Raw genomic sequence first — 14,524 nt, 5'->3', positions numbered from 1 at the left:
TTAATAATTAACTTAGAGGGGGAAGAGTAGAAAGACAGAGTGTCACCTGTCAGACACACGCATAGACAAGGTCAGAGGGACGACGTGACTGGAAATGGCCACCCACACCAGGCCCAAGATCAGAGCCCGATAGGGAACATGGGGCGCCGGCTCTAAAACTCCTTCCACAGCCCACCCCCATTTTCAGGTACTCCCCTCCAATATCTCATTACCACTTCACAATGATGCTGTAAAGAAGTGTCCTCCTTGGCCCATTTGACAGAAAACAGACTCATCGGGGCCTGGTGACACATGCCTCTAACCCCAGTCCTTACAGGACTGAAGCAGGAAAACGGGAGCTCCAGGCCAGCCTGGACTAGAGTAAGAGCCTGTCTCAAAGAACCACAGCCAAGCCGAGAAAGAGAGAAAGAAAAAAAAATGGCTGAATCAAATAGCAAGGTATTGACCAAACTGTGATTGGAAGCCAATGCTCCTTCAAACTATAAACTCAAACGTTCCAAGCATGCTAAGATTTCATTTTTAAAAAGTTATGCGGCTTGTTAAGCTTCCATCCTGGGTACGTTTGTTTCTTCGTTGGGTGAGGACACCTACACAGGTGTCTCCTTTCTCCTCGTTGTACACGGTAATTGTTTTTTCACTCAGCTGTCTGTCCGGGCAGATGTTTGCATACAGGTATCTAGAGCTCTGTTTTGCCCCTCCTACCCGGGGATACGTTCTCCCTCTAAACCACGCCATCATTCTGATATATTAGTTACCAGGTGGTTGAAATCACTGAACAGAATTAGCAGCGAGCAAGCGCCCCTCCCTGGGAAGGTCTGAAAATTTGAGCATTCACATCAAAATCATAACATGTTTGCCTTTCTTCAAAACCAATTTTAACTGCTTAGCTGGCTTCTCAGTTTTCTGTGTTCTTTTAAAAGTGCTGCCGCATTCTCTCTTCATCCCTGTAGACAGATGTCTTTTATCTGCCTAAATCATATTCTTCGGCTAGAGAGGGCCCTTCAAATCCAGAAACCGGTAAGCTGTTGTCCAGGCGCGCCCCTTGCTGACTCTTCCATTAATGCAGCCAGATTTTCCTAAGTAATTCAGTCAAACTTCATAATTTGTATCATGAAAGTACTTCCTCAGAAACGAAGATACAACTTGGCTTGATTGAGCTAATTAAGCACGGGTAAAACTTAAAAAATCAGAGTGATTAAATAGTTTTTATTGCTAGATTTTTTTTTTTTTTTTTTTTTTTTTTGAGACCCAGTTAAATCTTCAATGAGTAGCAGGTAAAAAATGGCAAGCACCCATTATTCTATGTTCTGACCAAGATTTCATTTAAAAGCTATCCCTTTTAAATGTGCACTCCAAAACCTGCTGAGATCCAAAATTAAACTGAGTACCTGGCCAGTAGGGCCTCATTTTAAACTCCGGAGAAAGCCACCTTTGTTGAAAAAGAGAAAAAAGAACACATTTGTAATACAATCTAATTCTTTGTTTTTTATTTAAGGGAGACACAGAGATTGAGCACTATGTAGAGATTAGTTTATTATCGCAAAGTCATTTGTTCACACTTAATTATCCCATCCTGCATGCTAGGTCTTGGCTCTCTTTGCCTAAAGCAACAGTCTTCAACCTGCAGGTCACGACCCTCTGGGTGTTGAAGGACCCTTTCTCAGGAGTTGCCTCACACCATCTGAAAACACAGATATTTGCATTACAATTCTAAACAGCAGCAAAATTACAGTTATGATATAGCAACAAAAATAATTTTAAGGTTGGGGTCACCACAGCCTGAGAAACTGTATTAAAGGGTCGCAGCATTAGGAAGGTTGAGCATCACTGGCCTAAAAGGAAGCAGAGACACAAGGACTAAATGCGCAATGCTGGGCTGTGTCTTTACCGTGTGCGGTTAGAATCATCAGTCTGTTGAGGTCTCTTTATTTATAACGGCAGACGTATTTGAACCTCTGGATGCAAGCAGTCATGTGTGCACAGCTCAGATAGGCTTTATGTTTTTGAAACACAGTTGGTAATTCCGCGTATTTTCTCTGCATTTCCTCTCTCACTGAGCAGTCTGTCCTGGCAGCTGTCTGTACCAGAACACAGAGCGCTGCAACGCTAATCCTTTAAGTGGCCATACCAGTGTGCTACCGTGTGGATGTGCTATTATGATTTTCCCAGCCCTTTGGGGGTTCTAGCATTTAGTGTTACAAGCAGATCCTCAGTGAACATTCTGTGAGTACATTCTTGAAAGTGCAATATTTGTGCCAGTGAGGAGAGGCTTTTCTATTATAGGAGATTTTTATTAATGCATTTTTAATAATTGTGCAAACTTCACTTTCCATGTGAACAGCCATGCACAGAGCTTTTTTATGTGATGGATGTCATGTGTGACCAGAAGGAGTAAATGTAGACTTTCAGCGGGAAGGAGATTTGAAGAGTTGTGCCTATAGGCAGGAAGAGCAGGAATGACATGTCATTGTGTTCCCCTTGGGACATACTCTGGTCTAAGGACTCCCAAGCCTATGCTCCTTTAGGCTTGGTTGCCCACTTCAGCTCCCCCTTGTTAGGGATGATGAGTATCTCCATTTCCATCAGACACATCCTGTCCCTCCTGGGGTCTGACCTCACCAAATGAATTCAGGTGTCCCCCAGGCACTGACCACTCCAATGCCCCTCTTTTCTGTGTGTCTCTTGCCCTGCATTCTAACTACAAGGCAGCTTTCTCTGTAACGAGCTAGTCACACCTCCAAATCTCTAAATCCCTCCTTCCCTTTGTTTTGAGGCACTCAGCAAATATTGGCCTCCCTTCCCATTCATTTACAAGATAAAAATCTAAACTCCTTCGCTATATTCTCAGAGCAGGCCCCCTGAAAAGCCTCCTTCCTTCTTAGTCTGTGTAATGAACAGACCATTCCAGCCTGTTGACATTCCAGGCTAATTACAGAAGATGCTTCCTGAACCCCTTTTATCTGGTCACCATCACCTTTGTGTATCCAACCAGGAGTCCCACCCCTGCCCATCCCCATCCCCCCATCTTTGTTTATTCTTCCAACTCTGGGTACCCCAGCTTGCTGCTGAGCCTCCCTGTCTTTGCGGTCATCATTTTTGTTCTTATTTTCACAACGCCTCGCTTGTGATGAGATGGTCCAATCAATCTGGAACTGCCTTCTCTCCGCAGTGGTCCTGAGCCATGGGGGCATGCTCTTGTGTTATTGGTTCTTGCTGCAGCTACAGTGATCCGCGGGAAACGGCCTTTATTTTAACTCTAAACTTGGAAGCAACCACAAATCATTTACACTAACTAGTTCATTTACTGATAAACTGGAGCTCTGGGAAGAAGGTGCCCTAAAGGAACCTCATTGGGTTAATGGGGAGGAGTTGAGCTCAGGCTTCTTCAAAGCCATGTGCTTCTCTTTTCTTCTTTTGGCACCCCTTCTTTCTGGTTTTATAGAAGAAATATTCATGTTTAGTGGCCAAGAATAATATGCTCACACACACACACACACACACACACACACACACACACACTTCATTGCACCCAGTTTTCCCCAGTAGTGTCAAGTATAAAATCTATGTACTTGGGTAGGAAAAGTATTACCCTATGTAGTGTTGATCTGACGATCTTTAACAAGAGTCACTGGCTTTCTTTACTAGGCTATCTTCTATTAACCAGCATTACCCTATGTAATGTTGATCTGACGATCTTTAACAAGCGTCACTGGCCTTCTTTACTAGGCTAGCTTCTATTAACCAGCATTACCCTATGTAATGTTGATCTGACGATCTTTAACAAGAGTCACTGGCTTTCTTTACTAGGCTATCTTCTATTAACCAGCATTACCCTATATAATGTTGATCTGACGATCTTTAACAAGAGTCACTGGCTTTCTTTACTAGGCTAGCTTCTATTAATCAGCCACTTGATTGTGGACACTGTTTAGCGCCCCTCTGGTTCTATGAGGTTGAAGCTGCTCACCACAGCAGACATCACTAGCCATTCTTCCTCTGAGCAGATGGTACTGAGGCTGGAGATGATATTCTCAGTGCAGCTGTCTCTAGGATCTGTCAGCTCTCACCCAGAACCTTTGGCAGGTTTATTCCCAGGAGCAGCTTCGATGCCCCTGCCCTGAGATGAGCGATCTTACACCACAGGTGTAGTTTTCAGGGTGCAGCTTGGTCTGGGTTTATCAATGCTCTAAAGAGTGAAGTTCCTGCTATCTCAATGCTAGAAAACAATCTAACTCAGGACTCTGAATAATTCCTTCTTTTTAGATATTCTTATTCGAATTTAAAGCTAAGCAGTCTAAGTGTGCTCTCGCTGGCATCCAGTACACCTGAATGGATGAGACACAGTTTCCCAGAGGTGATTTTGCAGCCTATGAATCAGAGTGCCTATTTTGCACCTTAACTTGTCAATGGGGTCACTGGATTTCTTTTTTTTTTTTTACCAGTTCCCTTTTCAATGTCTCCGTCACTCATGTCATTCCTCACGCCGCAGTGTAGCAGTAGCTTTCGGATTTGAACTGACGGTAGTTGTGTGTAAAGGGGACTTATCTGAAGCAAACACACTTCCCTCCAGAGCACTCGAGCTCCCACGAGTAGTTTATGTGTTTGTGAAGGGGGCTGTTCTAAAGCTTCTGGCCGGCCATCTAAAGAGCCTTCAGCATGCTACTAGCCCCCTGAAGTACCTGTACTTAATAAGAAGAACAGCAGCTGCTCTGGAGAATGGATCACTAACAGTAGCATAACGAAGTGTCTGGAGAGAGGGCTCAGCACTTAAGAACACTTGCTACTCTTGCAGAGGACCTGAGTTTGATCCCTAGAATCCAAGTGAAATGACTCACAACTGCCTGCAACCCGAGCTCCAGAGGACCCAGTGCCCTTTCTGGCCTCCAAGAGCGCCTGCGCTTATATGCACACACCCACACATACAAAATTTAAAGTAAAACTTTAAAAAATAATAAGGTATAAAAAACAAGTTAATTACAAAAACAAAGTTTATAAATATAGATACTATGGAGGCAGTTAAATCAACTACAGGTTGAAAATGATGAATAGCTTTCTTTAAAAAATTATGTATCTAGAATGAGTTAAAGATCCAGTGAGCATGCTGAATAGTACAAATTGTATATATGGATAATTTTTGTATATACATATATCAAAATATAGTTATGCTTACAGTGGTTTAGTGTTTAATATTTTAATGTTAGGGAAAGAAGTGATTTGTATTTATTGACGTGGTTCTATAGTCTTAAAGTGTTCTACAATATGCAGGAATTCGTTCTACTAAGAAAAAGGAAGAAAGCTTTCTGTATGGCAGGTGATAAGTTTGCCACCCTCCTCTGTGAATCAGTCACTCGAACTTTCCAGTATCTGCTGTCAACAGGGAGAAACAGGAGTCTGTGTACACCCGCCTTGCCGTGGTGCTGCAAGCTTGCAGCTCCATGAAAAGGCCACAAGAAGCAAGGAGCGGAACACTGTAGCATCTAGGCTTCAGACTTAGCCCAGCCCTGGTAGGAATCCTACTTTCAGGCCTCACCTGCTATCACTTAAACCTCTCTCTTCTCTTCCTTCCATAGTAGAATAGTGATACTACCACTGAGTCACCTTATACACAGCCTGACAGAACAGCCGATGTAGCATAACTCACTATTATCAATAACGTGATTTAGAGTGTATGGGGCCGTGTACCCTCTGGCTTTTCCAGCCGGCTGTATCTTTCTCCCACACCTAGTCAGTGTCAGTGAAGTTCTCCATTATCTCTGTTATCTATGCCTCAAGCTGAAGAGCCATCTGGGTACCCTTCCAAATGGTCACCTCCCATACCCAGCTCAACTGTCCCTTTCTTCTTTGGGGTATTTCCCTAGTTCCCTACTCCGTTAGCACCCTGAGGAATTCCTGCATTCCACAGTCTGAGAGGGTGAGCTGGGGCCATCTACATCTCGGACTCTTGTGTTCCTAGACCATGGACCCAGAAACACAAAAGATAATCTTTGTTGAATAAATAAATGAGCCATGGTACAGATTACAATCTAATATCTGTGGAGATTTTAGGCATTCGTTTCTGGACTATCCTCTTATTGACAGGTAACAGAGATAGATAGATGCCTGTCAGAAGACTGCTGAGAATGCTCAATATTAGAGTTAGAGAATGCAGGAAAAGACTTTAGCAGGTAATTTGAGCATATTAATAATATTAATATCATTTATAAGTATATTAAATAATATGTGCACCATTATATAATGGCTTTATGAGCTATATCAGACTACCTACAAATCTTTAAAACTCAGGTTCTGTGACAGATTTTCTACTTCTTATAAAATTGCCTCAAATTCTTCAGAACTATAGTTGCGAATCATACATCTGCCTCTAGATGATTATGTGTGAGAGAAATCTGTTTTCCTGTGAAGAAAACAGAATATTGCTCTCCGAGAAAGATCTTGCTGCCACGTAAATACCGTAAGCAGTCTGCTCTAGCCTCCGGGGAAGGAGGTACACCCTGTTTCCAGGACGATGGGTTTGTGCAGGGGTTCCCAGACACTTCTGACTGGACTTGTGCCCTAACAGCTTACACAACTGCAGATGCACTCACACCGACCTTAGATGCCCATTTGCAATCTTTTCCCACATGGAATAGTCAGGAAGAAGAAAAGTAGCTTCATCTATGAGCAAGATTGTGTTTAGAAAAAAATGTAAAACCCTGCCAACTAAGGAGAACGTTTCAACCCATGAAGTATAAGCTTTGTAAAGCTTTCAACATTGACAACCACAAGGGACATATATCAAAAAGCCCTGGTTTCTTTTCAGTGACTTTTATTTAAAGTTTGGAATTATCATTCAGGTCACAGTGGCATTCTAGTAGGGAGAAATGGATACTGCACTCACACCATTGTTCTTTGTGGTTTAAGTGTATGTGGCATGCATGTACTGACTGCCAGTTTTTACAGTCCTGAAATGGGGGTGAGCACAGCAGTGTCTCTCTGAAGGAAATGGGAGGGTTGGTGTGGGTCAGGCTCTCTGTCCTCACCATATGTCTGCCCTCTGCAGCATGCTATGCCCTTCTGGAGGGTCTCCAGTCACTCGGACCTCATGGCCCTGCATCATGCCTTGGAATTAGAGTACCTGTAACAGCCTCGTGCCAAGTTGACACTGCGCAACTGCCCTGTGGCCAGAGACAATCCAGCAGGCCTCAGTCTTGTGTCGGTGCTGGACTGTGGAATGTACCAATTTCAACATATGGGTGAATGGCTGCTGTGGTCTTGACTGCTCCCCTCCAGGTTAATGGAGGACCATGTGTATTTCTTCGGAACAGCTGTTGACTCTAGTACTGTGAATCCAATGAAAATAAGCCATGAGAATGTTCTAGCACAGTGTGATGTGTCTTGGCTACATTAACTACATGGTTCAAACCTGTGAAGAAAAGACCTACAGACACTTTGGTTTTCAGCAAATGTGACATAAACAGCTTCTCCAACCCAGCAAACTTGATTCCACAACAGAGACTGAGATGTGTCTCCTGGACATCAGTGGAGGGATCCTCTCAAAGGTTTACTTTTTGGTGTCTCCTACCCAGGGCAATCTGTACATCGCTACTTATTTATGAAAAGACTTTCAAGAAGCAGATTTGCCGAGGTATAATTTACATACCGTATAATTCACCAAGACAGACTTCTCAGTATCAAACAGTTGAAAGGACGATAGTATAAGAAATAATCAATGAAAAGGCCTTTGCCTGACAATACAGCAAATACTTTGAATTTTAGCACATTGCAAAGTAGTTTAAAGTATGTCTAATTTAAACATGTAAAATGTACATCACTGAGACAATCGTGTACAGAAAGAAGTTTTGGTGTAAATTTGTAATAATGGATGATTCTTTTACATTCTGTTTAGGGAAAAGCTATTAGGAGGTAGAAATGCCTTCATAGGAAGCTTGGGCACAAACTCCTGCAGTGCCTTAGCGAAGTATTGGGTATAAATATTGTAGATAATGGACATTTTGATAATGTTATCTAAGACCAAAAGCATGAATGTCAAGTGTCAACAAGGATTTTATTTTCCCAATCTTTTATCCCATCAATTTTTCTAATTTTTTTTTTAGTGTTGGTTAGAAGGGCCTTGATAAAAATAACACAACAGTTTCATAACTGAAAAAAAATTTAAAGTCTTCCGGCCCACCTCACTTTCTCATTTCAACACTAATGTATTATATGTAACTACTTGGAAAAGAATGATTATTCGAATGCTTCATCCCACAGAAAGAATATAGATGATAGATATATTTTATTAATAAAATTAATTGGAGCCTAGCAGAGTTTCCATGTGCTCAGAATTATTATTGTGTCTGGGTTTTGTGTCTGGGTTTCTTGTTTGTATCAAAGAGGACATTACCACATAGCTGGGTCAGCAACACTTCCCATCAGTCCTTCTGCTCAGTCTTTCCCTCCTCATTACCCACAATGGCTATGTCTGGCCATCATCACAAACACTAATGTTGCGATGTTGTTTTCTACTTATGACATAACAGACATAAATCTGGAGTGTGGGGGCTGATGACAAATGATCATGTTTGTCATGCTATAAGAAAGATTCTTCCAAAATGATGAATTTGTGTGGGCAGGACTCTTTCTCATCTTGGACTTTGTGTTGCCATGAAATTACCCCTTGGATCAATTTTGTCTAATATTATTACTCTGGGTTTGACCTGGAGTAGCAGACAAACCACTCTACCCTTTCCTTTTCTAAAAGTCCATGTTGCTGCTAAAAATTAGTCATTGTGAATTCTCCAAATTGTTAAAGTGAATTATGGAATCCGTTTCCTGTCTCACCTGGCGTAGACAGAAGTGGATGGTTTTTTAAGCCTCTTCATTTGATGTTTCTGTACTCTGTGAAGACTGAAAAGACAGCTTTGATCTTGGCCTTACTGTAAAAGAAAAAAGGGGGGAGGGTGTGTCCACAGTTGTGTACAGATTTTTTTCTTCATTGATTTTGTGTTTAAATTAATAAACTTGATTTGTGCGGGACTGTATGTTCCTTGAATGTCAGTATCATCTATCTGGTTTTAGTTACATGGAGGAGCAGAATCTTGTTTGCATTAGAACCCTGCAGCCAGAGGAAGTCATAAGGACAACCTGGTGATGGCTTTATCAGTCCTTTAGGAACTGAACGGGAAGGCAACAGCTGGTTCTTTGATCATCACAGGGACTGGAGAATGGAAAAGCTCTTTATTTCCCCAGACTACCTCAACTGGATCCTCACTCAAATTTATCTATGATAGAACAGAATTAAACATAAATTATCTTGGATTGCAGAGCATAGATCTACCCACTTAAATACCTAAGGGAGAGCAATATGAGGCAGTTTCATCAAAAAAGAACACTCACAACATATATCTCTGTGATTTGCCAGATTAATCACTGACAGAGGGCTATAAAACTGTACAACTCACTTTCTCTTGAGAATTCAACCCGAGAAACACAACATTCATATATACGAATACATGACAACCAAACACACACGGTTGTCTGGCCCGTCCATCATCCCTGTGATGTGGATTTTTCACCGGCGCTCACTCCACCAATTCACTTGAATAACTGGGTGTCCAGTGTGACAGTGATGAGAGTTGAAGGGAAAATCTTTGAAGAAGTAGGGGTGGGAAGTGATGGTATTATCAGGTCTTAGGTGAAGAAAGTATGAAGAATGGGCGAAGTGGGGTACACTCTGAAGATAAATCCTCTGCCACTCCTAACATGGCACTCCCAGCCCAACCATTTTAAGGGCTCCCCCTGACCATTAGTTGAAGCTCAGATTTCTAGTAGTCCAGAGCCTCCAAATACAGCTTGTTCTTGCCTCTTAGCATTACCTCTCTTTGCTGTAATGAACAGTCTTCTCTACCTCTGGTTAGTACACAGACCAAGAATCCTACTTCATCTTTGGTCAGAACATTCGAGCATTCTAGCCTCAGTCCGCCTGCACCACAGCTAGCCCTTTTTCAGTGGCAAAGCTCCTTCCCCTGACATCCACAAAGGGTTAGCTCCTTCTCTCGAATGTCTCCCCCACCCTACCTCTGCCTTTATGGGCAGGCAGTTCATAGTCTATCCCATAGACTCGCCATCCCATGTGGCACAGTGCTAGGCCCTATGGGGCAAGATAACCTTGATCCAATAACTGGCTTCATGGTAAAGCTGGTAGAAACAGATTGTGAATGAATTAGTGAGGGGGTAAGAATAAGATATGGTCAAGGTGGAAAGGCTCCCTGCGGAAACAAGGTTTATGGGTACTATTCTAAGTGAAGGAGGAGTCACTGAGGGGTAGACATGGGGAAGTCACTGGATTTGATTAATTATTGCAGTGATCATCCTGGCTGAGTAGAACATGGGCTGTAGTGCAGGTAGTGGAGAAAGAGAAGATGTGGAGGAAATGGTTATTAGGCCAAGGGAAGGCCAGTGAGCAACGGTCTGATTAGAATGAGGATGATGGAAATCTGAGATCTGGATTTGTTTGTTGACATAACAATGGTCAGGCTGAATAAGATGTTACATGTAGGGAAAGTGAGGCACAGTGAAATGTGGGTGCACATGAGATAGAGAAGGTCATTATCTAAACCGTTGTGAAACAGGGCATTCCAATGGTTTGCACACTCGATTCTGTGGGCAGACTGCCTGCATGCAATCCCAGCAGAGAAAAGCCAACTATTTAACTGTATTCTTGGTTGCCTAAGATGGGACTGACAATGAGCTGTTTCAAAGATTATAGGGGAAAACCAAGCTAATATTTACAAAGTATGAGGCTACTGCCTAGCAGATTTTCTAATGTTACCTACTATTATATGCTGAGGTTGTATATACATTTTTTTCCTGCCCACATGAAGAATCAACTTCTCCAATACAGCCAGAACCCTATGGACATGCTCGCATGGCTGGGTCTGGGCCTAGAAACAAGGTGAAAAACAGGCCCTTGCTCTTAGGCCTTTGGAGTTCTTGTTAGAGAACTCACTGACATTCTAGAAAGGTCTCTGTGACTGGTGCTAATGGAGACCAGCAGTAGGCTAGCCAAGGCTCCTACAAACTCACAGCATGAAGTTGGCCTGAGCAGAACTTGGCGTAGAGGCAAGCCTGACAGCAGGCTATCCCAGAAGAGTGGAACAGCAGGCTAGACTGGGAAAGAGGTGCAGCCGGCGATAAAGGGGAACAAAACCCCAGCACTGGAAGCCAGAAGCTTAAAGAATTGATGAGGGGCCAGGAAACAAAAGAGGCTAGGGTAAAATGTAGGCTCAGTGCTATTTAGAGGATCAAGACCACAGCCCCATCGTGGGAGAAAGATTAGGAAAAATGAGCAGAAACAATACTTAGGCTAGCAAAAGGCACTCTCAGCCCTTCTGGTGTGAATACTTCCCCAGATGGCTGCTTACTTACAATGCTGGGGCCCAGAGCTGTCTAGTTTGGCCTGCTGTACTGTGTAGATTATAAGACTTGGGTTAAATGCTTTGCACTCAGGGGCCGCATCCTCCTCCCCATGGAAAGGTCACCGTCAAATAAGGGAAAGTCATGACCTTAACCCTCCCTGCTGGATCATGAAAATATCCTGAGCTGAGCTGTAAGGCCAGTCAAAGTTAGCTTTGTCACCTTGATGACCTGTCACTATCCACCAGGTTGAGTTAGAGTTCCTGTACAGGCTTCAGGGCCTATATGACCTCCTGTGCACTGTTAGCACACTTTCCAGTGTTTTCTGACTGTGCTTTGTTTTTAATTGAAAGTATCTTGTTCCCACAATATATTCTGATCATACTTTCCTCTCCCCCAACTCCTCTTGGCTCTTCCCCTGTCCCCAACTACTCAACTCCATGCTTTTTCTCCCTCTTTAGAAAATAAGCAGGAAAAAAATGAATGAATGAATGAATGAATGAATAGAAAACACACAAGAAAAAAAGCCCCCCCCCCAAATCAGAAACCATAATATGCAAGCAAAAGACCACTAAGGTAAAAAATGCCCAAGTGAAGCAATCTGATACAAAATAACCTACGAAATACCATTGAGTTCACTTTGTATTGGCCATCTACTTCTAGGAATGAGGCCTTCCAATAAGTGTGGTTAACATACCCAGTGAGACCCCACTGAAGAACATTGATTTTCCCTTGTGAGTGGTTGTCAACTGGAGGAGATGGGAGCCCATGCCTTTTTTTCCTTTTCTTTTCTTTTTAAACCTAGTGTCTCAATCCCAGTCATTCTTTTGCTCTGAAATTTTTCTTCCAATCAACATTTACAAATGCAAGGTAAACAGACACATGTTTCCCGAAGACATTTTACTTTGCTTTTCAAAATATTTGCATATGACATAGATGTTTCTCAATTCAAATGACTATAAAGGAGGCCATTTGCTTAACAGAACCTGGAGAGGAGAGATGCTGCTGGTCCACTTCAGATGCAGAAGGGATTTCCCTGCAGACACTGGCCGCATCGGTTGCAACAGTCTAGCCCATCTATGCAGGGTCTCTTTCTGACCCGCAGAGCAGTGCATTCATACGAGCACATCCTTCTTTTGGTGTCTCCCCGAGCATTTCCGGTCCCCTCCATCCTGGGCGATTATGCAGACTGACAGGATGAGTTGCGGCAGGAGAAATGAAAGCGTTTGTAATTTAGGAAACCTCTGGCCCCGCTGACTGAAAGCAGGTTGTTTGTAAAAAGGAAATCCTGACCTCAGCTAACTGGCAAACTCTGTCAGAAGCAATAGAGGGAAGCGGAGGAGAAAGAACAGGACTGGGATTTTTATTGGCAACAGAAGAAAAATGGATGCTCTCCCCAAAAGAGCGAGTTCCCCATGGGAGGACTAAGGCAGCCCCAGCCCATGAATGTGGCTATGCCAGAGTGAGGGTCCGCTCCAAGAGTACGGCATAGTTAGGTCTGGGAGCTTACCGCTCAGGACAATAGCTAGGTCAATCACCCTGCAGATGGGTTCCCTCCAGTTCGCCTAGGTCAGAGTCCCTGCGCTGTGGGCAAGGCATGGCTTACCTACCCTGTCCTTATCCCAGCCTGAGACTCCAGACCCAAGAGCTGTGAGCTGGATGTTGCTTTAGTTACTTTTCTCATTGTTGAAACAAAACACCCCAGGAAAGCCACTTAAGGAAGGAGGGGTTTGTTTTGGTTTGCAGTTTGAGGGGAGTCGGGGAGGTAGGAGTCCTAGGCAGCTGCTCACACTGCATTCAGTCAGGGAGCAGAGAAGGGGACATACTGATGCCCACTGGCTTTCTCTTTTAGTCAGCCAAGGCTCCAACCTGTGGAATCTCATGTCCTGTCTATACTTAGGGTGCATCTTCCCACTTCGATGAACTCAGTCTAGAAATACCCTCACAGACACGCCCAGAGGTGATTTTAGATGAGACTGCGCCATTCCTGACACCTGGTCCTCATCCTTGCCTCCATCTGTGTGCTCTCTACCCAGCAACTGGGCCCTAACCACTGAGCAGCCCCCACAACCGACAAAAGCCTCTGCACGTTGAGTTCTGGTCTCCAGAGGTTCTCATCTGGTTACTTCTCTTGTGCTTTGGCAAATACCCCAATTGAGCCCTCCCACTTCACTAATCTTATCTGTCTTGGGTCGGACTTGAGCTATAACTGTTTGTTTGATTTGCAGCCAAAGAAGAGTTCTATCGACGATCACCCGCCTGCAGAACAGGCCAGGATGCTTTCTTTATCATTCCTTTCCAGTACTTCCTACATGGCGACATTCATGCTCCTGAAACCCTAGTGATCCAACTCAACTCCCCCTACATGACTAAAGGAGTTCCTCTAAGGCAGTGGTTCTCAACCTTCCTGATACTGTGACCCTTTAATACATAGTTCCTCATGTTAGGGTGACCCCAACCGTAAAATTATTTTCATTGCCACTCCATAACTATAATTCTACTACTGTTTTGAACCGTAATATAAATATCTGATATGCAGATGGTCTTAGGTGACCCCTGTGAAAGGGTCATTTGACCCCCAAAGAGGTCACAACCCATAGGTTGAGAACCACTGCCCTAAGGGGTCCTGTGCTATGGTGTTAACAGGAATAATTGTGGTAAGAGGCAACTCGTGTCAGGGACAGCACTGAATTTCAAGGAGGTGGGTGAACGACGTTGCAAAGAACTTTCATGTGTGATGGGCGTCCTGAGAGCTGAGGAGTGAGTGTGCCTGGGAGAACAAAATCTAAAGAGGCGATGGTTTGCTCGCTGGCCTACGTGAAAGAGAAACTGACAGGTCCCCAAGCCAACTCCCTGAGACCCCCGGAAATGGCCCCGGCTGAGTGGGAAGCTCACCGGAAAGCCCTCCTTCCCAGTCACCCCCTCAAGCCTCTCTGTAGGTTTTGCTGCAATGTGACGGTTTCCCACACTCACTTCCGGTCAGTCAGCAACTGTCTCCTGGGTTTGCTGCCTGATTTCCCGACACCCATGTGCTCCCTCTCCAGACTTGTTAAGTGTTTGCTCCTCGAAGGTACTGGATGGTTCTCTGAAGTCCTGACTGCATCTGAATGTCACAGCCTTTGCGTGTGCT

General features: G+C 43.8%; 1 protein-coding gene across 26 annotated transcripts in view; it reads left to right on the top strand.

The window, feature by feature from the left end:
* Window positions 1-8,324, top strand: part of Eya1 (EYA transcriptional coactivator and phosphatase 1) — a 312,966-nt gene extending 304,642 nt beyond the window's left edge. For all 26 annotated transcript variants that reach the window (XM_076563734.1, XM_076563733.1, XM_076563735.1 and 23 more), the window contains one exon: window positions 7,040-8,324. In XM_076563734.1, coding sequence (XP_076419849.1) covers window positions 7,040-7,120 — 81 coding nt within the window. In that variant the 3' untranslated portion in view covers window positions 7,121-8,324. The remainder of the gene's footprint in view (window positions 1-7,039) is intronic.
* The last annotated feature ends 6,200 nt before the right edge of the window (window positions 8,325-14,524 follow it).

The sequence above is a fragment of the Peromyscus maniculatus genome, chromosome 2 (genome assembly GCF_049852395.1).
Source record: "Peromyscus maniculatus bairdii isolate BWxNUB_F1_BW_parent chromosome 2, HU_Pman_BW_mat_3.1, whole genome shotgun sequence".
Taxonomy (NCBI): domain Eukaryota; kingdom Metazoa; phylum Chordata; class Mammalia; order Rodentia; family Cricetidae; genus Peromyscus; species Peromyscus maniculatus.
The sequence above is the reverse complement of the archived record's forward strand: the minus strand, read 5'-3'. Positions and strand labels throughout refer to the sequence as shown.